At 45.5% G+C, this 24459-nt stretch overlaps 1 protein-coding gene across 1 annotated transcript in view; it reads right to left on the bottom strand.

Moving 5' to 3' along the window:
• Nucleotides 1-709: 709 nt before the first annotated feature.
• Nucleotides 710-24459, bottom strand: part of LOC119406666 (serine/arginine repetitive matrix protein 1) — a 70233-nt gene continuing 46483 nt past the window's right edge. Inside the window, exons 5-11 of the mRNA XM_049420174.1 lie at nucleotides 22068-22355; nucleotides 20038-20262; nucleotides 13196-13483; nucleotides 11176-11388; nucleotides 7248-8027; nucleotides 3587-4279; nucleotides 710-1438 (exon numbers count right to left, since the gene is read on the bottom strand). Of these exons, the coding sequence (XP_049276131.1) occupies nucleotides 710-1438; nucleotides 3587-4279; nucleotides 7248-8027; nucleotides 11176-11388; nucleotides 13196-13483; nucleotides 20038-20262; nucleotides 22068-22355 (3216 nt within the window). The remainder of the gene's footprint in view (nucleotides 1439-3586; nucleotides 4280-7247; nucleotides 8028-11175; nucleotides 11389-13195; nucleotides 13484-20037; nucleotides 20263-22067; nucleotides 22356-24459) is intronic.

Genomic DNA, 24459 nt, shown 5'->3' on the forward strand with positions numbered 1-24459 from the left:
CAACTGCACTGATTATGAATGGAAGAAACGTAAATGCATTAGTTGACGCAGGAGCTTTGGCTGGGAAAGCAGGGAAACTTATTGAAAGCTATGTTTCAGCTACCCCATCGCTAAAAACTCGGTTAACTTCTGGCATCAATGCAAACATTGCGCTGGCGCGGATAAAACGCTCATCTCAAGGTGTCAGTTATACCCTATTTACTAAAGGCTGGAATTCCCCACCCACCTTACCGGGCAGATGGAAGGTTACCGAAGGTTGCAGGTTCAGTGCCTGTCGGCGGCAAGTTGTCTTAATACAATACACTTAAAACAGTACAATTAACGTGCCCTATACCTTCCTTACCTTCATTATCTGTTAGGTTTCATTAGGGTTGTATCAAACAAAGAAACGAGCCTTCAAGATTCCCTTATTTCATTTACCGGGAGGTATTATTCTCAGCGTGCAGTTTAAACAGAAACATCGACATTCTGTCAATAGCTTAGCCATTCGCGGTTATTCATAACACGTGGAAGCTGCATTCCACATGAGAGGGAGCTGAAACAATATCATCATTGCAGCACTTGCCTACAGCAAGCTTTTTTCCTAACACACCAAACGTATACAAACACCAAGCTTCCCAGTATTTCTATGTCTGGGACAGCAGATTGGGGAAATACATTCGCAAAGTTTAAAAGGTTTCTTCGCAGTACATTATACCGTTTCACAATGTTATCTCGCGGGGCATTCGAAGTACGTTTTTGCGAAGCGGTAGACGAAAACGTCACTTCCTCGGCGTGTTGGCTTGCGCAGAAGTCTGTGCAAAGGGGGCCGGCATAAGGACCACAGGCAACGGAGAAGCACCCCGACTCTTTCCCTGTTCCGCTTTTTTCCCTTCTGATGCTGCTTCTTCTTGCCTTCTTTTTGCGCTTTAGGCGGCGAAGAAGGAGCAGCTCGTGACGGATGCACTTGTTGGACAGCTGGTGCTTCCGTCCCAATTAAAACTGCTGTTGTCCCGGGTTTTCCAGCCGCCAATGCCTCTTTGGGAGCCCCGTGTTCTTGCGCCCCTTCCACTGCCTTCTTGTTTGCAGTGGTGGGCGCTACGGAAGGCTTCCCGGTAGTATGTGACGGCGAGGTGCTCTGGGCGGGTTTTTGGGAATCTTGGGCGAGTACAATTCTCCCCGGCGATTTCTCTGGTGAGGTTCGAACGTGAGCCGCGGAAATTTTCCCAGGAGAGTCCGGTGACTTGGAAGACACCTTGCACCGCGCGTCTTGCCCTACTGTTCTTGGTTTAGCTTCTGCAGCGTCGGCAAAATGCTCTTGAGCAACCCTGGAGGAGTCCACCAAACCTCGTGCTCTTTGATGGGTGTTCTCTGCCATTGTAGGCGACCTCGTATCTCGTGCATGCGAATCAAAAATCACTAGTCCGCCAGAAGCTGGCTTCCGACGCTGATCTGCATCCTGCGAAGTGAATACAGTTCAAGTTTAAACGTACCCACGAGCTCTCATATTTCGATTGTATCGACCACTGGTCCGCTACAACTAAAATATTGTAATAAATTGGATAATAGTAGAAGAATATTTGAAAAACAAACCACATTACTAAAATGGTTGGTTATTCCAGCAACATTTAGATAAAGGCATAGCAGAAGTGTAATATGTTCCTTCTGTATTTGTTCATTTCGTTGCTGCCAGAATTTTACGCGCCTGAAACACGGTGTGATTATGAGACACACCGCAGTGGAGATACTCTGGAACAATTTCGACCACCTTAGCGTGCAGAAAATTGAAGTACACGCGTGTTTTTGCATCCGCCCCCATCTAGGTGCCGCGGCGGTGCCCAGGTGTTCAACCCACGTCCTAGAGCTCAGCAGCCCGACACCGCACATGCAACGATACCACCGCGGCTCATGTTCCTTCCATAATATGTGTTTCATGGTCATGCTCGTGTAACAGCTAAGTGAGGATGTATTTTACGTAAGAAAACCACCAAAAGCGATGTAAAAAATACATTTCGCGGTCATTGGGCCTCTGCATAGAAAAATATATGCTGACCAAGCTTTTCAATTTTGGCTTTAATGAACGTTTCTATGCTCGATTAGGTCCTTGCGAGGGTTGGCCGCCAAATGCTCGCTTGCTTTAGGCACCGGAGATCTATAATTGGCTGAAGAACGTGCCACTGCCACTTGCCCTTTGGCATGGAGTTGACTAATACGTGCAAACAAAGAAACTGCATCCTTGCATTGCACCAATATTGCAAGTTGTACGAGTTCGGGCGTATTCATGCCTCGAAGAAAGCAGTGAACATAAACGACGACAAAAAAGACAAATGGAAAGAACACATTCGGCTGTGTGTCTTTATTCCTTTCTAGTCTTCGCTTTCTACGTGCACTGCTTTCTTCAAGACATGAACTGCATTACACATACACCATCACCATTAGCTTACAACAGGTGCATAAAAAGAAGCAGCTGAAGACAGTTTGAAATGAACTGGTGGAATGAAAAGAAGTAAGCGCGTAACGTTAACAAGCAGAGCAGTCGGGCGGCCGTACGGATAACAAAGCGATCAGACAGATGTAGTCGTTTTTTAGTAGAGGTTGACTCGTTAGAAGTGAAGCTGACAAGGACATACCTCGATAGAAGGCAGGGCCTTGTTGCAAAAACATGGCTGATCCCTCCATCATAGGAATCGGCATAACAAGAAAGTGAAAAGTGTCTTCACAGGCGTAGTAGGGCGTTTATTGTGCACTGATATATGAGAGCTTATACAATGTCTATTGGTGTTTGGCAGCTATAGCACCTTTAAACTCAAAGAAGGATGTACGAAATAAACACACAAGTATACTCAGGACGAGCGCGAACTAACAACTGTTGCAGTTGTTAACTTCGAGATTGAGCAGCGCGCTCCTTTCGCAAGCGCGGCCGCTACAGCCATCGAAGTGACGTTCATGCGCTCTGTAACTTGAACGCAACCTTTGCGGTGAATACACAAGTACAGCGCATACGAGCGCATACCAGTGTATACACATTATCGAAACACAACTTGAGCAGTATAGTTGTTGCTAGTTCACCACTTACATTTATCTAAATATCGAAATACCTTGTTTTTCGCCTGCACAGACTTCCATCGAATACTAACGGCATTAAACGTACGGGGTTGCGCGATGTCTCTAATTTAAACATTTTAGAAAAAAATTTGTTTACTGAGACATAACGCGATGAACTCACAATATTCCCGTATGTGAGGGAAAACAAAGTGATTATTTAAATGGAATATAAATAGTTGTGACACACTTGGCCTGTTCTCTTTATCCCTCGCTCCTGCTTACAGAGGTGCCGGTACTCGGCTAGGCCCCTCTGTCGTTAAGCCTCTCCGCGGAATGGGTTGCAGCGCGATCGCGACACACGGACAAAAGAAAGAAGACAACACACGCAGCGCCTTTCTTTTGTCCTTGTGTCGAGTTCGCACTGCGACCAATTCCTCTAATGACATACCAACAAGTCCACTTTGCGACTCTCCGTGGGATTTTTTCCCAGGGCAATCGTGAAGCTTTGGCGCCCATGCCAGCTTATTTAACGTTAACCTTGACTCCACAGGTTCTTGCTTACCTTGTCCTGTGCGCGCTTCTTCTGATGTTTAGCTCGATGAGGTTTCGATGAGACCGGTGATATGTTTTTTGTGGTGGAGAGTAGTCTCGGTGACACCTCACCAGGCTGCTCACTGCTTGCTGCCGCCAGCGCCTTGGCCTTTGGATCACCAGCTTCCCGCAATCCTTGCTGTTGTTGCCCTCCATCTGGAACTTGCTCTCTCTTCTCTGCCACGTCTTTCAACTCTCCCACTCCCACTGGAGGCTTTGTGCGTGAAACACCTTCCTGCCCTGGCACCGTAGGGCCTCGGGGAGGCGGTGCCCCAGACACGCGAATGTACATGTCGCTAAGAATACCTCCCTCGGTGGGGGAAATCGGGAGAGCCTTATTTTGCAGGAGCATTTCCTGCACGCTCAAACGAGGTTTCTTGGAAGCCGCGTTCGCTTGCCCATGTTCTTGATCGATAACGTTTTTCTCTTCTGCTGCTTGAGCCAGCCTGGCCCCATCCCTGCGATGGGGAGGAGGAGAAGGAGCTCTAGACGTATCGGCTCCCTTAAAACCTGGTTCCTCGGGCACGTGCTTTTCTACACGTTCTCCCAATTTCTCCGAAAGTCCATGATCCTGCTCAGGGGCGTTCTCGATTTTTCTGTTGGCTTCCTGTCTGGGGTGGCCGCCTCTATCCTCAGCCAGCGGGCGTTCACCAGCCGGAGTAACCTGAAAGATACGTTGTGCACGTAGAGCACAAAAAAGTGTGCGAGTTAGAAGAATATAAAGCAAACAACCCTGGTGTGTGCTGCACTTCACGGCGTGTTCGTGTACTTGTCTAGGCCTCCTATTTTACGTCTTATCACGTTACATCTTCGATTGCGAGAGTACTCTGTGCCTATAGCTCCGTAATTTCACCGCCCCCCCCCCCCCTTTGTTACTGGGTCCCAGAGTATTTTAAACGGGCACTGATTAGCACCTATTGTTTACAGCTTTGGAATAACACCAAACAAAAAATACGCCATATCCACGAAGTGAATGATGATAACTGGGCGAAGCTCCGGAGGTAATCTGGTAAACCGTCAATCCCCGTAAATTTTGCCCACTCAATCATCATACAAAGACCTGACACACTAACGCGGGGGTCCTCATATATGACGTTAAGCTCAGGGGAACGTGTGTTGTCGGCGTTGCCGTTTTGCCTTTCGAGGGCGAGAGCGCGTTCACGATCGTTTTCATCAATGGTAGAAAGAGAATGTGTGGTCTGGAACGCGCTTACACTTCATAGTCATCAGCGTCATCGTCATCGTTATCACGTGTAGGGGGTACATTCCACTATATTGGAACGCGCTTATTCTTCATTGTCATCAGTCGTCATCGTCATCTTTATCACATGGAGTGAATACATCCCACTATACGTCGGTACCTACTACTACATACTACAAAGGAGGGACCGGCCCACACCCTGAGGAGCTTCGCCCCTAAAAAACCGAAGCACGAACGAAACGTTTATTTTTCGAGTATTCGGCATCCCGTCTGTTATGTCGAAAGGGCGTGTCTTTCGATGCGACTGCGTAAACATACGCGGTGCAGGAGTCATGAATACCACTCACCACAGCGTACAATGTCACAGCGTTATCGCTAAGTTATGCTTTACTCGTGGCCATCCGCTTACCATTCGCCTATTCTCACGCGCTTACTGCCGCGAGACGCCAACGTTACCTTGTCTAGAAGTCTCGAAGCTCATGATCCCTCTCTCTGATACCATATCAGGTACCTTCAATTAACACGACAGCGTTAAAGGGCCCGTCTCGCAGAAATACCCTCTCGGCGTTGGCGTCAGCGGCGTCCGTTGGAATCGCGATGGATGCGAAGAATAAACGCCAGAGGGTCGAGCCATAATCGAAGCCAGGCATTCTGCGTGGCAGTCAGTTTCCCTACCAGAGAGCCACGCCAGGGCTTGCAACCGCTTTATAAAAAATGAAAACCGTACAGTGCAATGCACTTATGACGATATTGACAGAACCATAAAATCTGATCGTCATAAGCGATTATCGTCATATCTGGACCGGTAAAAAAGAAAGAAAGAACATATCCACATGTTTCCTCGTGCATGTAGGCCTAGCTATTATTAGAGACGAGAGTTGGGCAATTTAGTGCGAATTGACTTCGTACATCACTAATTAGCGCAAAAAAGGACAAATGACCAAGTGAAGAAAACGACGTCAGCAACAGACAGACAGCAAAAGGTTAGCGCCGCGTCCCGTCTGTTTTCGTCACCTTGTCCTTTGTCCTTTCTTGAGCTCATTACTTATGTCTGCGGGTCCAGCTAATCACCAACGACGAATGAATAGAGTCGAAAAATTCAAGTCATGGCAATGAACACTGAACACTTTATTAAGGGCCACAAGATAACTCAAATTATTTAAACATGCTAAATAAACGATGTCGGCTACGCACTAGTGGTCGGCAAGCCTGCGGGAAGGGCGGAGGTGGGCGGCCTTCTTTGTTTCTCTTTATTTTTCGCTCTTTCCTCTCTTGTATATTTTATGTCTTCTTCGTCACTCTTGATTTATATCTATTTCTCTCCATATATATTTCTTTATATTTCTCGCTGCTCTCTCTCTCTCTCTCTATGCTTTACTTTCTCTCCTCCTCCTCACCCTCAGCTTCCTTTCCCACCCTTTGGTGTACTATACCATACACGGCTATGCTATTCTCGGCTAGCGTACCTGGATAGCTGAGTGGTTTCGAAGCTCGCCTTCGCATCCTGGTTATGCGGGTTCGAATCCCGCCTCGTGAATGTTTTTCGCCAATAATTTCTCTCTTTCTGTTCTTTCTTTCTCTCTCTCTGTACTCGTTCTCTCATACATCAGAGTTGTTCCATCCCACGCCGGACGCTATATATACTGCATGGGATGGCTTGAATATGGGCCACACGAGCGCTCTTCGGTGGTGGCGATATTGCCTCGAGCTGCACAGGGAGAAGTACGAAGGAACAAATCTGACAGACGCGTGATATAGGAGAGGAACGGCGCGTCTACCGCAACAGCAGCGTTGAGCGCTCAGACGCATGTGTGACGCAAGCAGCCGCACCCTTTAGGTGGCGTCGCACCACGGAAACTCGCTAAACTAAGGCGGCCCAACGGCTACCATTGAGGAGTGAGCGTTTGCACTGGCGTTGAGAAAAATAGAGGAGGTGTTGATTACACGATCATGGAAATGCTGGTTCGGAATTCCATTTTCTCGATGTCCACATTTTCCTGAAATGGGAATTCCTTAAGCGTTGTCCAGCAGATCGTTTTAGTCCACTAACACGAAATATTTCAACGAAGCGCCCATAGTAAGTGCACTACTTCCAAATTGTTTTCGCATCGTTGGTAGAACGCATTTGTACGCTTCAGTTCAGTTCATATTGTGCAAGCACGGGCGCGTGGCCGAGTGGTAAACGCACTCGCTTTAGGTACACGAGTTTAAACCGCAGCCCCAGAAAGGAAATTTATTTCGTTTTTATTTATTACTTCTTAGGTGCGCGCAAGTAGTGGGCAAGGAGGGTTTTTCGAACGCCACGAGCTTCACAGGTCAGTCATTGCAAGCCTGCCTTTAACTGGCATTCCAAACGCTCTAGCAAATGCCTATCGATCCGCGGTTAATTATGACCAAATTCGTTGTAGCTAGATTGTTCACAGTGACTTACCTTGTCTGCAAGATGTTTAGCCTTGTGGCGCTTAGGATGACGGTGCTTGGGCGTGGTTCCCTTTGCTGGGGACGCTAGTTTTGCTTTGGAAGGTCGCTCCCCACTTCTTAGATCACTGAGCTCTCTCTTTCCAGCTTCTGCTTGTTTTTGTGGTTGTTCCAACGACCCTTTCCTTTCTGGCTTTTCTGCCGCCGTCGCATTCACCACTTGCTTTCCTCCTGTGGCTTCATCCTGTCCTGGCATTGCCGCCACGGCGCCGGGAGCAGCCGGTGCTCCCAAAACCCTGATGTGCAAGTCGCTTAGTAGACCTCCGTCACTAGGAGAAAACGGCAAGGCCTTATTTTGCATGAGCATTTCCTCCACGCTGAGTCGAGGTTTCATCGAAACCGCAGAGGATGGCGCTTGGGCTGCCTTTTCTTTGTCGTCTGCAGCCTCAGGTAATCTGGCACCTTTGGCCGCCTTGTGGTCCAGTTGCGTAGATTCAACAGCCCCAGGCGATTCGGCGCCCTGAGAAACGAGTTTCTCAGACATTTCTCCGTCATGATTCGCTTTTTGCGGAAGTGCGAGTTGACCTTCGTGAACTATTTCACTCTGTCGCTGTGCTTCGCAACTTGCAGCTTGCGCCAGGTCTACTTCAGGAGCTGTTTTTCGGGCGCAGGCATCGGCGCCTCCATCTTCGATGGCGGGCTGTATGTCAGCAGGTTCCGGCACAGTCTCTTGCTCTAAAGGACGCACGTCGGCATATTGACGTTCGCCTTGACCTTCGCAGGCTTGCTGAACCTGAATATTGAGACAATACAAACAATGGGACCATTTTTCAAAGAATATAGGTCAGCTGCATTATTGTCAGAACTATTCAGGATTGCAACATAGCCACCTAGCGGCGCCCTGAGACGGAAGTTTGCGAATCGACGCCATGCCACCGTGCACAAGCCCCAAAAAGAAAAAAAAAACTGTGTACAAACACTGTTCTGTCTGCCGCATTGCCTATCATTGTGGTGGAAAGAGAGCAACGCATCGTTTCACTGTTTTCTGAAAGAAGGAAACTATATGCACAACGGAGAACGACGTGCACTAGAAACTTGCGCGTGGGAAAAAAAAGAGGGACACTATGCTGGCGTGTTTGAAAGAGCTAACTTGCGACTGCTTTCTCCCCAGTGAGTACACCACTAATTTGTATATGTGTTGTTTCTAATATCATGCTGGCATCTCGAAGAGCGGTGTCTTTAGGCAAGCGCTTGAATAATCATCAACGTCGGCAGCAGGAATGTTCACGATGACACACTTTTGTCGGCATGTCGGCATTTTCACGCTGACGCGCTTTTGTCGGCATTTTGTCAGTACTTTTGTCCTATAGTGGTGAAGCCTGAAGCGGACCTACGATAGGCACAGGTCCTAGTGAACCACAAATATCGCGTGGACACCTGTGGTACGTTTCTCGTGGACATTGTTAATGTCTTTTCGCTATCCATAGAAATCCACATTACAAATATTAGATGTGCCCGCAACTAGAGAAAGCTCACCCGTGCTAGGTTGCAAGTATACGTTGCACATGGATGCTGAGTGGACATACTTCATACAGTCATACGGTGGACATACTTCGTACATACAGTCATACATAGACATTGTCCTTTAGTAAATGAGAACATTTTTCATGCACTTCACAGACTTTCTGAATGTAGTTGATGTGTTAGATACAGACCTGCGGTCCCATTCCTTGCCGCTGTGCTATACTTTATAGAATGCGTCAAAGGCGTGAGGCTGGCCTGATTGCTGTCGTCATAATAGATATGTGTGGAGGTATTCAGGGTGCATGTATACACATTCATGGCCGGTGCCCGAAAAGCCGATCCTAGTGACGGTTAGATTGACCTTATCTGACAACTACAGTCATGAATGAGGTGGACGGCGCATTTGCAAAACAGTATGTAGCCTTCCTTTGTTAAATTCAGTATACGTATAAATCCACAACGCAGAAAAGCTACATTGATGCAGCTTTCAGAAACGTCCCATAAGACAGTTTCTAACTTTGTATCTATCGCTTTGTGCAATTCTACCCTTCCGCACGCATTATTACATGTGTTAACAGGACGTCTCACACTTCATGACGCCTGCGCAAAGTTTTGTTTTTCTGAAGGAGTTTCAAACACTAGCGTGGCTTCGTGGTAAAACACGTGACTGCCATGCAGGAGGCCAGGGTTCGATTCCCACTTAAACGGAATATTTTCATTATTTATTGGTATTTTTCGCTCAGAACCAACGACGCCGATGCCGAAATTTTTTCGACACAGGATTTTTGAAGTTAGGATGGACAACTGGGCGTGTTGGTCTTGCATGATTCGAGGTAGAAGGCGCGATGACATCGACGGACAAGGAGAGAGCCACACACAACGGCGCCTTCAAGGCTATCGCTCTTCAAGGGTGCTCTTTGAAGCTAGCGTGTTATGAACCACATTTGATGCAGGGCGTGCCTAGGAAATGAATTTCCTATTTCGATATGTTTACATATAGCAGCTCTTGAGATGGACCTTTTTGTATACAGAAAGAAGGAGCGTAACGATATCTTTCAATTAGGTTCAAGGCAATCTGAAAAGAAAATATGGAAGCAGAAGCTTTACTTACGTCATGTACGTCCTTGGATTTTATATGCCAACAAAAGGCACATACAATGTTCCTCCAATGCAATTAATCCGGTAAAAATCTATTGCTGTAGCTCGTTCAAAACATATATCCATCAACACCTATTCATTTGGTTCCCTCGTACTACACCACCCCTTCATCACGCATTCGAATATTTTGCCAACACATTGAGTATATGTTCATATGAAATATGCGAAGCCGTACCGTATACGATCTAAACCTTTCTTTGCAGAGTGGCATTAAAAAGCGTGCAGGTGCTGTTTCTTAGTAGAACAAAAATATCAATTTAACGAGAGCAGCATTTTGGGCTAGTTGGTGATCTATGACATCAAAGAAGTTGCGCGACGAAAACATGGACAGAAGAAGACAAGAAGAAGGTACTTCGCGCGCTTTGTATTCTCAAGGTCCGCCTGATAAGCCAGCCTTTAATGCATTCGCTCCTGTGTGCAGTGAAGCAGTTCGTGTCGAGGGTTCCTACTGTTAATATCTTGTTTAGCTTCCTCAGTGACTTATCTATGTGAACATGTTTCGGATGAGCGAAAGAGTCCGACTTGCAGACATACAAGATTCACCACTATTGGAATCATCGTAATCAATCGGCCCGACTACGCCCACTGCGAGCAAAAACCTCTCCCGCGTTTCTCTGATTAACCTTTTCCTGCGCTTGCCGCGGCCACGTTATCCCTACAAACTTAATCTCATCTGGCCACCTAACTTCCTGCCCATAGAGTTTTCCCCAATGATTACTAGAGGGAACTGTGGCGCTGCGACAGTTCAGCCACCATGGGAATAATGGATAGTACATTGAATTGCCTAGACTTCGTGCTTGTGGCTTCGAACGCACTTGTGGCTTAGTTTATCGTTGCGCTTCCACTTTTCTTTTGTATAAAGGAACGGCTCGTTGTAACTCTCATGAGCCTATTTGAGTTAGCGAGCTTAAAGAGATTACGGTGGTGGAGTGGGACTGCTGAACTCCTGGTGAACTTTGTCTTGCGATGAAGCGGTTGCGGGCCACAGGAAGCCTTAAGGACGAAGTTTAGGCAGATCCACGCACTACGCATTATTCCCATGCTAGCTGAAGCGTCATGCGTTGCAGCTCCCATAGACACTAGCGACAGATTTTTTTCTAGTGTATTATTAAGAAACTATATGTTCCTGCCTCTACTTGGCGCGCTTGCCTGTTCTTGGAATCCAGTCTTGGAAACGACCGCTTCACGCACGTTTCCTGCTTGTACAACACTTCGTTCTCAGCATAGTAAGTAGAAAGCAGTTGCATTTCCGTGCCCACCTCTCTTGGCGCTGCGCTCCGTTCCGGGCTCCGTTCCGGGCTCCGTTCCGGGCTCCTGATTTTCTGCTGCTGTTCGGCAGAAGCGGTAGAAGCAGGAATTGCGACTTCAGGTACCTCCGCAACCTCCTCAATCGCCGGATGGCTCTGCACAACCATCTGAGACGGCTCGAGTCCCTCGCGGACTGCACTGATCGAAGCCACATACATCCCATCCTGAAAAGGAGAATTGAATTATAGCTACCTCTTAGACACCTAATATGCCTCCATATGATAGTGCCTCTTGACTATCAGTTCAAAACATTGAAACAACATCAAAAAGATCTTCAAAGATTACATGGGCTGATATGTGGCTTACAAATAGTAGCCTTGTGAAAGTTCATACCCTACTTTAATGAAGAGTCCTGCCGCAGGACTCTTCATTAACGTCGCTTTCTTCTCCTGCGTGATTTTACAAAGGTGTGAATAGGAAACCATATGTCGTTCTGATACTATTAATGGGAGTTGACTGGCATCTGGATTCATTTTTAACAGGCTCTCCAGTTGCATTGCACCAAATGACCGACTTTAAGTAAACCAATCTTTTAAGGCTAATCAACGCTTCAAGGTTTAAGGCCAATCTATGTTTAAGGCCAATCTATGTTTAATGGTCGCGTCGTGAGCCTGAGAAAATATCACGTGAGTGCGCGATCTGTGCGTCCTTTGAGCGTTCACGTGAGTTAAAAAAAGAAAGCGTGAATATCAGGTGACCGTGCCAGCTGCGCCTTCACTATGTCGCTTAGGCTTGACTAAAAGATGAAAAAAACGGGGCATTCGCGTAATACGAACTTCCCGATAAAATAGCTACACCAGATGGAATTCGCCTTGGAATCGTCGTAGACGAGTCCAAGGCGAATGCATCAAAGAACCTGTACGTTCTTTTTGTAATTTTCGTAAATGCGTATCTCGATTTATATTAAGAACCATGGCGCGATGTCCAAGTCCAGCGAACGCGCATAAGTGCCCATAATAAGATTACGTTGAATAGCATTACGCTGAATATTGCATGTCCCTCTCCTTCTACCATCATGAAAGCAAGCGAAGTGGCAAGTCTTTTAGTATTCATCATCCGTCTTATTTTCTTGTTTTCAAATATGCGCCACGCCACTGCTTATCCATCAACTACACATATGTGCAGAATTTCACTGTGGCGGGATCGCTCCAGATAACTTTGTTTTAAAAATGAATGAGAGTTCGATTACCTTTTTTTTTTATCTGCATGTGGGTTTAAAAAGTTACCGCCAGCGATTTGACAACTCTACGTTTCAGTTTTATCGCGTTACTGTTATTACTACACGCGCCATTTAGCATGCGCTCCATTATGCTCAATATCTAATCGATCGACAACTTTGTACAAACACATAATGGAAATAATGGAACATGTATAAACTGAAGCTATAGCGTTACCCATTATGGTTAGCTCCTTTACTTTTCCTGCTTTACGTTTGATTTATGCGAAAAATGTGAACCGATACTAAAAATACTTGTTCTGTTCGCACTTACATCACACTGTAAATAAAGAAGCGTACGCTACAGTGAGGATTTCTATGCGGAAAGAGCATCGTGCGTCGGACAAAAATGCCACATGTAAACTACGCTGCTACGAAAACAGATGTGGCCAATACTTCAACGATCTCGTGAGCCTGAATGTTCCTATCGTGCTAGGTGACGCACTAGAAACCACGGATTATAAGATTATACAAAGCATAGAAACTTCCAGTCTTGTATGTAAAATTAGTCCACCAATGTGACCGCGTTACGTTAACGTTCCACATAAAGTTAAGTGTGCTCGCCCAGATGGTCCATTGTAATTGCAGTGGTACTAAGTTACAAAGAGTACTACTGTAGATAAGTGAAAGCAGATCGTCGAAGTATTTTGAACCACAGAAGTAACCTGGCTGTCCTGAAGCGATAACATAAGTGTTTACTTATATACGTTTAATCTAGACTGCAGCTAACACTGGTTGGTCTGCTGCCCCCTGACCTGCTTGTCAGCCCAATCCTCCGCTTCAGCCACGTCTCTCTCGCGAATCCCCGACCGTCGCACCGAGCTCAGGTGTCGGGACACGTGCACCGTGCCGGACAGCGAGGCCACACCACTGGGGGCGGCGGGCTTTGGTTTGCGCGATCTGCGTAGGGTGTCCGATCCTGGCTGGACGAACAGGCGGTCGCTGGCCACCACAAAGGCAGAACCCAGGAACTCGGTGCTTGATGATGAGCTGGAGTCGCTGGAGGACTCGGCAGGCTTCTTAGACGACGGTCGTGCGCCCGGCTGCAAGACACGTTGCCACCGATATGGCTGCTGTACACACAGTACGATGTATAACTGTGAAAGTGGAAATCATCTATACAGCTCTCGCAAACTTTTCCTCCTTAAAGGGGCACTGCAACACTTTTCCAAGTAACCATCGAATGGGTTTATTAAAGGAGTTTATTGCCTCACGGATCGACCACCGTAAAAATTTTTAGAACCCGTCAAGTACAAGCGGAGTTACGGAAATTTGTCGCACGCTGTAAGCGCTTTCTCTATTCTCTCGACCCGAAGAGAGCGCTGGAAGCTGAGCAGGGAGGGATCGCACGGGGAAAGAAGTCACGTCACGCGCGCGTCATGAAGGCGAGCACTTTCTCTTTGCTTTTTTTCGAACGTGCGGCTTACTTTCAGTGTGAGCGCTCGCGCTGGAGTGCCGCGCGCAGGCATCAAGGCAGCCTAGCTCGCGCGGGCACGTGTCGGCCTCCCGCGGCGGTAGCGGCAACTATGAGCTCACGATGCTCAAATCATAGTGAAGTGTATGGGGCAGCGCTAGAACGCTCAAATCACCCAATGGCCGTGAATATTGCTATATGGCGCGGTCATTTGGGTATATGGCAGCATTTGTCGAGAGAAGAGGGAACGATGTCTAGCAGACTTTGAGAATTAATTATAAATTCCAGGCGGCGTGCTGAGCGATAATGTTTGGCGCGCGTGTTCTCAGGAGCCTCGACTACCGACCGACCGGCAGCGTTTTCTACCCACGTTGAAAAAGTGTTGCAGGGCCCCTTTAAAGGGCGCAATAAAGTTTCGTTCGTGATTAAAGCTCGAATTTGAGCGAGGAACGACTGAATGAAAGAAGGCAGACATGAGCAACGGGGAAATGAACGCAATACGAAATCTGCCACTACAATTTCGTTATTCTTATGGTTTTCTTTCGCACAACCACCAGTCGCACTGTTTAACGGTTAGCTCGTAACGCGTTCACTAAAGAGGGATCACGTCTCGTCTTATTTCTAGCAACCATATTTTTCTCATTAGCTGCATCTGAGTGACGTGAAATAATGGCCAAATGGAAGAGCACGATATTTCAATTTATCCTGTGCCACAGTATCACATCATTATTGTACTATATGGCTCTATGTCATATGCATATGCAAGTACGTAAATTTCGTGAAGTTTCCATAGAATATTGCCACGTGCGCTTATTTTGCTATTTTCATGTAACTGGTCTGTTACACGTATAACCACGGCCAATTGGTTCTCAGAGCCACATGCAATAAGTAACGCGATTCATTATTGGGGAATTTCGGCATCTAAGCCAATGGTATTGTTATATTTTTACCTCTGCTTCTCATCTCCTTGATATCTAACATACATTATAATGTACTAACAAAAGGAGCTGAAAACCATGTGCTACGAGTACACTACTTTTTTTTATGTAGTAAATTCAGTCGGTTTGCACTGCCCTCATTGAAAAATAATGCAATGGTGGGACTAAACTTCAAAACATTCTTTCTTGACTAAAAGAAAAACTACTTCGATTAAACTTTCTGTGGACGAAGATGTTATGATTCTCAATCGTATGCGCTTTTCTGCTTATTTTTTCTTGGGCCACCTTTGGGTGCTACAGACGTCTAAACATAGGCCAATGTAGCGTTTTTTTCAAGTTCAGGATTTTATTTTGGAACCTGTACGCCGCACACAGGCAGCACAAAAACTTCAGGAGATAGTACGTTTTATGGAGAGTTCTATAAAAAGAATTGATGTATATTTGGTCTGCGACCGCCTTTTTTTGAAAAATTCCCGAAAACGCAGCACTTTACTGAATTTTACCTACGCGCCAGGGCGTGAAAAATATAAAGCTACTCTAAGCAACTGTCCTATATAAAAGCGCGATGCTCTAAAAACACAAAAAAGTAAGTTTGGAATGATTGCGTGAAATGGTTAATTTATAGCGAATTTTTCTTTCGTACCTGGTTTACCACCATATCGAGAAGTTCAAATGACGCTCACGTGCCCGAAATATTTTTGCCGCTCAAAATATTTTGGGAAAATACCGTACAACTAATGTCTATAAGTGTGTAATTTTCTCAGATTTTTTCAGAGAAATCAATTTTTGTCGAGCGCCCAGACTGGGACAGTTGGCATAAAATGACCCTATTACCATAAGCATTATTCAAATATTCTGGCATCATTAATGAAAAATGATATGTTGAAGATATAAAACTTTCCTTTGCACTACAAAAAGATCGAATACTTCCTTTTTCGTTAGTGTTAATATATCTCTATCTCGCGCACAGCATTCGTTCAACGTAAGTGGCATTGTGAGTTCAACCCTTTCTGTGTGTAGGGGAGAACGGAAATGTACGGGAGAATTCGTACGCGAGAACAGAACTTCAAATAGAGGCTGGTACCTAAAAGGATAGAACGCTATGCCTTCCTTTAAGCTTGCTGGGTATAAAAGTTCTTAATTTCGCCAAGTGTGGCATTTTCATACATTATTAGTAATTTGTGAATGTAAACTTTGCCCGAATTCATTTCATTCTATGATTACGAAAACTGGATCTGTGCGTTCTAGAAACACCACAATATCGATAGACCACAGTGCCTTTTTCAGTATAATGTACCTTTATATTATGTTTGTAAGTGTGGTGGTTCCGCAAACTGACGCGCAGTAAAACAAGTGGGAATTCAACAAGGCGCAGTATCAGGTCGGCGGAATATGCACTGCACTGCCTTTTTTGAAGAAAACCCGCTACGGTGGTCTAGTGGTTATGGTGCTCGACTGCTGACTAGTGATGCAAAACTATCGGCAAATTGACTATCGATAGGATCCATAGTTTTCTTGAAATTATCGATAGTATAAAGAAACTATCGATAGTACTACTATCGATAAACTATCGGTAGTAGCATCGGTAATATTACTAGCGATAAGACACTCTTAGGAAAAAAGTTAGTAAACAGTTAGTACATGCATGCATTTACTAGTTTCAAACGTATTTTACAACCCTGGCGACGTCCCTTTACTAACCAGCAGCTAGTAAAGAAGGAGCCTTTCTTAGTGTGTTTAACTAGGTAATTGTGACAGCCTTATGGAAAACTTAGACAAAACTTTATTTTTTAGATTTTGTTGGATTAACATTATCGTGCTACGTGATGGCATACATGCAAACAGTGGGATACAAGACGCTGGGTAAAAAAATAATCGATTATCTCTAAATTCTATGACTGTTAAGCGGTTCAGTGTGTGCTATTCCGAAGTAGGTATATAGGTCAAGCTGCTGCGTAGAAGCTTTGATATTCTGTGTCGGCGCCTCCATCTTCGATGGCGGGCTGTATGTCAGCAGGTTCCGGCACAGTCTCTTGCTCTAAAGGACGCACGTCGGCATATTGACGTTCGCCTTGACCTTCGCCGGCTTGCTGAACCTGAATATTGAGACAATACAAACAATGGGACCATTTTTCAAAGAATATAGGTCAGCTGCATTATTGTCAGAACTATTCAGGATTGCAACATAGCCACCTAGCGGCGCCCTGAGACGGAGGTTTGCGAATCGACGCCATGCCACCGTGCACAAGCCCCAAAAAGAAAAAAAAAAACTGTGTACAAACACTGTTCTGTCTGCCGCATTGCCTATCATTGTGGTGGAAAGAGAGCAACGCATCGTTTCACTGTTTTCTGAAAGAAGGAAACTATACGCACAACGGAGAACGACGTGCACTAGAAACTTGCGCGTGGGAAAAAAAAGAGGGACACTATGCTGGCGTGTTTGAAAGAGCTAACTTGCGACTGCTTTCTCCCCAGTGAGTACACCACTAATTTGTATATGTGTTGTTTCTAATATCATGCTGGCATCTCGAAGAGCGGTGTCTTTAGGCAAGCGCTTGAATAATCATCAACGTCGGCAGCAGGAATGTTCACGATGACACACTTTTGTCGGCATGTCGGCATTTTCACGCTGACGCGCTTTTGTCGGCATTTTGTCAGTACTTTTGTCCTATAGTGGTGAAGCCTGAAGCGGACCTACGATAGGCACAGGTCCTAGTGAACCACAAATATCGCGTGGACACCTGTGGTACGTTTCTCGTGGACATTGTTAATGTCTTTTAGCTATCCATAGAAATCCACATTACAAATATTAGATGTGCCCGCAGCTAGAGAAAGCTCACCCGTGCTAGGTTGCAAGTATACGTTGCACATGGATGCTGAGTGGACATACTTCATACAGTCATACGGTGGACATACTTCGTACATACAGTCATACACAGACATTGTCCTTTAGTAAATGAGAACATTTTTCATGCACTTCACAGACTTTCTGAATGTAGTTGATGTGTTAGATACAGACCTGCGGTCCCATTCCTTGCCGCTGTGCTATACTTTATAGAATGCGTCAAAGGCGTGAGGCTGGCCTGATTGCTGTCGTCATAATAGATATGTGTGGAGGTATTCAGGGTGCATGTATACACATTCATGGCCGGTGCCCGAAAAGCCGATCCTAGTGACGGTTAGATTGACCTTATCTGACAACTACAGTCATGAATGAGGTGGACGGCGCATTTGCAAAACAGTATGTAGCCTTCCTTTGTTAAATTCAGTATACGTATAAATCCACAACGCAGAAAAGCTACATTGATGCAGCTTTCAGAAACGTCCCATAAGACAGTTTCTAACTTTGTATCTATCGCTTTGTGCAATTCTACCCTTCCGCACGCATTATTACATGTGTTAACAGGACGTCTCACACTTCATGACGCCTGCGCAAAGTTTTGTTTTTCTGAAGGAGTTTCAAACACTGGCGTGGCTTCGTGGTAAAACACGTGACTGCCATGCAGGAGGCCAGGGTTCGATTCCCAATTAAACGGACTATTTTCATTATTTATTGGTATTTTTCGCTCAGAACCAACGACGCCGATGCCGAAATTTTTTCGACACAGGATTTTTGAAGTTAGGATGGACAACTGGGCGTGTTGGTCTTGCATGATTCGAGGTAGAAGGCGCGAAGACAACGACGGACAAGCAGAGAGAGAAACACAACGGCGCCTTCAAGGCTATCGCTCTTCAAGGGTGCTCTTTGAAGCTAGCGTGTTATGAACCACATTTGATGCAGGGCGTGCCTAGGAAATGAATTTCCTATTTCGATATGTTTACATATAGCAGCTCTTGAGATGGACCTTTTTGTATACAGAAAGAAGGAGCGTAACGATATCTTTTAATTAGGTTCAAGGCAATCTGAAAAGAAAATATGGAAGCAGAAGCTTTACTTACGTCATGTACGTCCTTGGATTTTATATGCCAACAAAAGGCACATACAATGTTCCTCCAATGCAATTAATCCGGTAAAAATCTATTGCTGTAGCTCGTTCAAAACATATATCCATCAACACCTATTCATTTGGTTCCCTCGTACTACACCACCCCTTCACCACGCATTCGAATATTTTGCCAACACATTGAGTATATGTTCATATGAAATATGCGAAGCCGTACCGTATACGATCTAAACCTTTCTTTGCAGAGTGGCATTAAAAAGCGTGCAGGTGCTGTTTCTTAGTAGAACAAAAATATCAATTTAACGAGAGCAGCATTTTGGGCTAGTTGGTGATCTATGACATCAAAGAAGTTGCGCGACGAAAACATGGACAGAAGAATACAAGAAGAAGGTACTTCGCGCGCTTTGTATTCTCAAGGTCCGCCTGATAAGCCAGCCTTTAATGCATTCGCTCCTGTGTGCAGTGAAGCAGTTCGTGTCGAGGGTTCCTACTGTTAATATCTTGTTTAGCTTCCTCAGTGACTTATCTATGTGAACATGTTTCGGATGAGCGAAAGAGTCCGACTTGCAGACATACAAGATTCACCACTATTGGAATCATCGTAATCAATCGGCCCGACTACGCCCACTGCGAGCAAAAACCTCTCCCGCGTTTCTCTGATTAACCTTTTCCCGCGCTTGCCGCGGCCACGTTATCCCTACAAACTTAATCTCATCTGGCCACCTAACTTCCTGCCCATAGAGTTTTCCCCAATGATTACTAGAGGGAACTGTGGCGCTGCGACAGTTCAGCCACCATGGGAATAATGGATAGTACATTGAATTGCCTAGACTTCGTGCTTGTGGCTTCGAACGCACTTGTGGCTTAGTTTATCGTTGCGCTTCCACTTTTCTTTTGTATAAAGGAACGGCTCGTTGTAACTCTCATGAGCCTATTTGAGTTAGCGAGCTTAAAGAGATTACGGTGGTGGAGTGGGACTGCTGAACTCCTGGTGAACTTTGTCTTGCGATGAAGCGGTTGCGGGCCACAGGAAGCCTTAAGGACGAAGTTTAGGCAGATCCACGCATTACGCATTATTCCCATGCTAGCTGCAGCGTCATGCGTTGCAGCTCCCATAGACACTAGCGACAGATTTTTCTCTAGTGTATTATTAAGAAACTATATGTTCCTGCCTCTCCTTGGCGCGCTTGCCTGTTCTTGGAATCCAGTCTTGGAAACGACCGCTTCACGCACGTTTCCTGCTTGTACAACACTTCGTTCTCAGCACAGTAAGTAGAAAGCAGTTGCATTTCCGTGCCCACCTCTCTTGGCGCTGCGCTCCGTTCCGGGCTCCGTTCCGGGCTCCGTTCCGGGCTCCGTTCCGGGCTCCTGATTTTCTGCTGCTGTTCGGCAGAAGCGGTAGAAGCAGGAATTGCGACTTCAGGTACCTCCGCAACCTCCTCAATCGCCGGATGGCTCTGCACAACCATCTGAGACGGCTCGAGTCCCTCGCGGACTGCACTGATCGAAGCCACATACATCCCATCCTGAAAAGGAGAATTGAATTATAGCTACCTCTTAGACACTTAATATGCCTCCATATGATAGTGCCTCTTGACTATCAGTTCAAAACATTGAAACAACATCAAAAAGATCTTCAAAGATTACATGGGCTGATATGTGGCTTACAAATAGTAGCGTTGTGAAAGTTCATACCTTACTTTAATGAAGAGTCCTGCCGCAGGACTCTTCATTAACGTCGCTTTCTTCTCCTGCGTGATTTTACAAAGGTGTGGATAGGAAACCATATGTCGTTCTGATACTATTAATGGGAGTTGACTGGCATCTGGATTCATTTTTAACAGGCTCTCCAGTTGCATTGCACCAAATGACCGACTTTAAGTAAACTAATCTTTTAAGGCTAATCAACGCTTCAAGGTTTAAGGCCAATCTATGTTTAAGGCCAATCTATGTTTAATGGTCGCGTCGTGAGCCTGAGAAAATATCACGTGAGTGCGCGATCTGTGCGTCCTTTGAGCGTTCACGTGAGTTAAAAAAGAAAGCGTGAATATCAGGTGACCGTGCCAGCTGCGCCTTCACTATGTCGCTTAGGCTTGACTAAAAGATGAAAAAAACGGGGCATTCGCGTAATACGAACTTCCCGATAAAATAGCTACACCAGATGGAATTCGCCTTGGAATCGTCGTAGACGAGTCCAAGGCGAATGCATCAAAGAACCTGTACGTTCTTTTTGTAATTTTCGTAAATACGTATCTGGATTTATATTAAGAACCATGGCGCGATGTCCAAGTCCAGCGAACGCGCATAAGTGCCCATAATAAGATTACGTTGAATAGCATTACGCTGAATATTGCATGTCCCTCTCCTTCTACCATCATGAAAGCAAGCGAAGTCGCAAGTCTTTTAGTATTCATCATCCGTCTTATTTTCTTGTTTTCAAATATGCGCCACGCCACTGCTTATCCATCAACTACACATATGTGCAGAATTTCACTGTGGCGGGATCGCTCCAGATAACTTTGTTTTAAAAATGAATGAGAGTTCGATTACCTTTTTTTTTATCTGCATGTGGGTTTAAAAAGTTACCGCCAGCGATTTGACAACTCTACGTTTCAGTTTTATCGCGTTACTGTTATTACTACACGCGCCATTTAGCATGCGCTCCATTATGCTCAATATCTAATCGATCGACAACTTTGTACAAACACATAATGGAAATAATGGAACATGTATAAACTGAAGCTATAGCGTTACCCATTATGGTTAGCTCCTTTACTTTTCCTGCTTTTCGTTTGATTTATGCGAAAAATGTGAACCGATACTAAAAATACTTGTTCTGTTCGCACTTACATCACACTGTAAATAAAGAAGCGTACGCTACAGTGAGGATTTCTATGCGGAAAGAGCATCGTGCGTCGGACAAAAATGCCACATGTAAACTACGCTGCTACGAAAACAGATGTGGCCAATACTTCAACGATCTCGTGAGCCTGAATGTTCCTATCGTGCTAGGTGACGCACTAGAAACCACGGATTATAAGATTATACAAAGCATAGAAACTTCCAGTCTTGTATGTAAAATTAGTCCACCAATGTGACCGCGTTACGTTAACGTTCCACATAAAGTTAAGTGTGCTCGCCCAGATGGTCCATTGTAATTGCAGTGGTACTAAGTTACAAAGAGTACTACTGTAGATAAGTGAAAGCAGATCGTCGAAGTATTTTGAACCACAGAAGTAACCTGGCTGTCCTGAAGCGATAACATAAGTGTTTACTTATATACGTTTAATCTAGACTGCAGCTAACACTGGTTGGTCTGCTGCCCCCTGACCTGCTTGTCAGCCCAATCCTCCGCTTCAGCCACGTCTCTCTCGCGAATCCCCGACCGTCGCACCGAGCTCAGGTGTCGGGACACGTGCACCGTGCCGGACAGCGAGGCCACACCACTGGGGGCGGCGGGCTTTGGTTTGCGCGATCTGCGTAGGGTGTCCGATCCTGGCTGGACGAACAGGCGGTCGCTGGCCACCACAAAGGCAGAACCCAGGAACTCGGTGCTTGATGATGAGCTGGAGTCGCTGGAGGACTCGGCAGGCTTCTTAGACGACGGTCGTGCGCCCGGCTGCAAGACACGTTGCCACCGATATGGCTGCTGTACACACAGTACGATGTATAACTGTGAAAGTGGAAATCATCTATACAGCTCTCGCAAACTTTTCCTCCTTAAAGGGGCACTGCAACACTTTTCCAAGTAACCATCGAATGGGTTTATTAAAGGAGTTTATTGCCTCACGGATCGACCACCGTAAAAATTTTTAGAACCCGTCAAGTACAAGCGGAGTTACGGAAATTTGTCGCACGCTGTAAGCGCTTTCTCTATTCTCTCGACCCGAAGAGAGCGCTGGAAGCTGAGCAGGGAGGGATCGCACGGGGAAAGAAGTCACGTCACGCGCGCGTCATGAAGGCGAGCACTTTCTCTTTGCTTTTTTTCGAACGTGCGGCTTACTTTCAGTGTGAGCGCTCGCGCTGGAGTGCCGCGCGCAGGCATCAAGGCAGCCTAGCTCGCGCGGGCACGTGTCGGCCTCCCGCGGCGGTAGCGGCAACTATGAGCTCACGATGCTCAAATCATAGTGAAGTGTATGGGGCAGCGCTAGAACGCTCAAATCACCCAATGGCCGTGAATATTGCTATATGGCGCGGTCATTTGGGTATATGGCAGCATTTGTCGAGAGAAGAGGGAACGATGTCTAGCAGACTTTGAGAATTAATTATAAATTCCAGGCGGCGTGCTGAGCGATAATGTTTGGCGCGCGTGTTCTCAGGAGCCTCGACTACCGACCGACCGGCAGCGTTTTCTACCCACGTTGAAAAAGTGTTGCAGGGCCCCTTTAAAGGGCGCAATAAAGTTTCGTTCGTGATTAAAGCTCGAATTTGAGCGAGGAACGACTGAATGAAAGAAGGCAGACATGAGCAACGGGGAAATGAACGCAATACGAAATCTGCCACTACAATTTCGTTATTCTTATGGTTTTCTTTCGCACAACCACCAGTCGCACTGTTTAACGGTTAGCTCGTAACGCGTTCACTAAAGAGGGATCACGTCTCGTCTTATTTCTAGCAACCATATTTTTCTCATTAGCTGCATCTCAGTGACGTGAAATAATGGCCAAATGGAAGAGCACGATATTTCAATTTATCCTGTGCCACAGTATCACATCATTATTGTACTATATGGCTCTATGTCATATGCATATGCAAGTACGTAAATTTCGTGAAGTTTCCATAGAATATTGCCACGTGCGCTTATTTTGCTATTTTCATGTAACTGGTCTGTTACACGTATAACCACGGCCAATTGGTTCTCAGAGCCACATGCAATAAGTAACGCGATTCATTATTGGGGAATTTCGGCATCTAAGCCAATGGTATTGTTATATTTTTACCTCTGCTTCTCATCTCCTTGATATCTAACATACATTATAATGTACTAACAAAAGGAGCTGAAAACCATGTGCTACGAGTACACTACTTTTTTTTATGTAGTAAATTCAGTCGGTTTGCACTGCCCTCATTGAAAAATAATGCAATGGTGGGACTAAACTTCAAAACATTCTTTCTTGACTAAAAGAAAAACTACTTCGATTAAACTTTCTGTGGACGAAGATGTTATGATTCTCAATCGTATGCGCTTTTCTGCTTATTTTTTCTTGGGCCACCTTTGGGTGCTACAGACGTCTAAACATAGGCCAATGTAGCGTTTTTTTCAAGTTCAGGATTTTATTTTGGAACCTGTACGCCGCACACAGGCAGCACAAAAACTTCAGGAGATAGTACGTTTTATGGAGAGTTCTATAAAAAGAATTGATGTATATTTGGTCTGCGACCGCCTTTTTTTGAAAAATTCCCGAAAACGCAGCACTTTACTGAATTTTACCTACGCGCCAGGGCGTGAAAAATATAAAGCTACTCTAAGCAACTGTCCTATATAAAAGCGCGATGCTCTAAAAACACAAAAAAGTAAGTTTGGAATGATTGCGTGAAATGGTTAATTTATAGCGAATTTTTCTTTCGTACCTGGTTTACCACCATATCGAGAAGTTCAAATGACGCTCACGTGCCCGAAATATTTTTGCCGCTCAAAATATTTTGGGAAAATACCGTACAACTAATGTCTATAAGTGTGTAATTTTCTCAGATTTTTTCAGAGAAATCAATTTTTGTCGAGC

The sequence above is a fragment of the Rhipicephalus sanguineus genome, chromosome 10 (assembly GCF_013339695.2).
Source record: "Rhipicephalus sanguineus isolate Rsan-2018 chromosome 10, BIME_Rsan_1.4, whole genome shotgun sequence".
Lineage (NCBI taxonomy): Eukaryota > Metazoa > Arthropoda > Arachnida > Ixodida > Ixodidae > Rhipicephalus > Rhipicephalus sanguineus.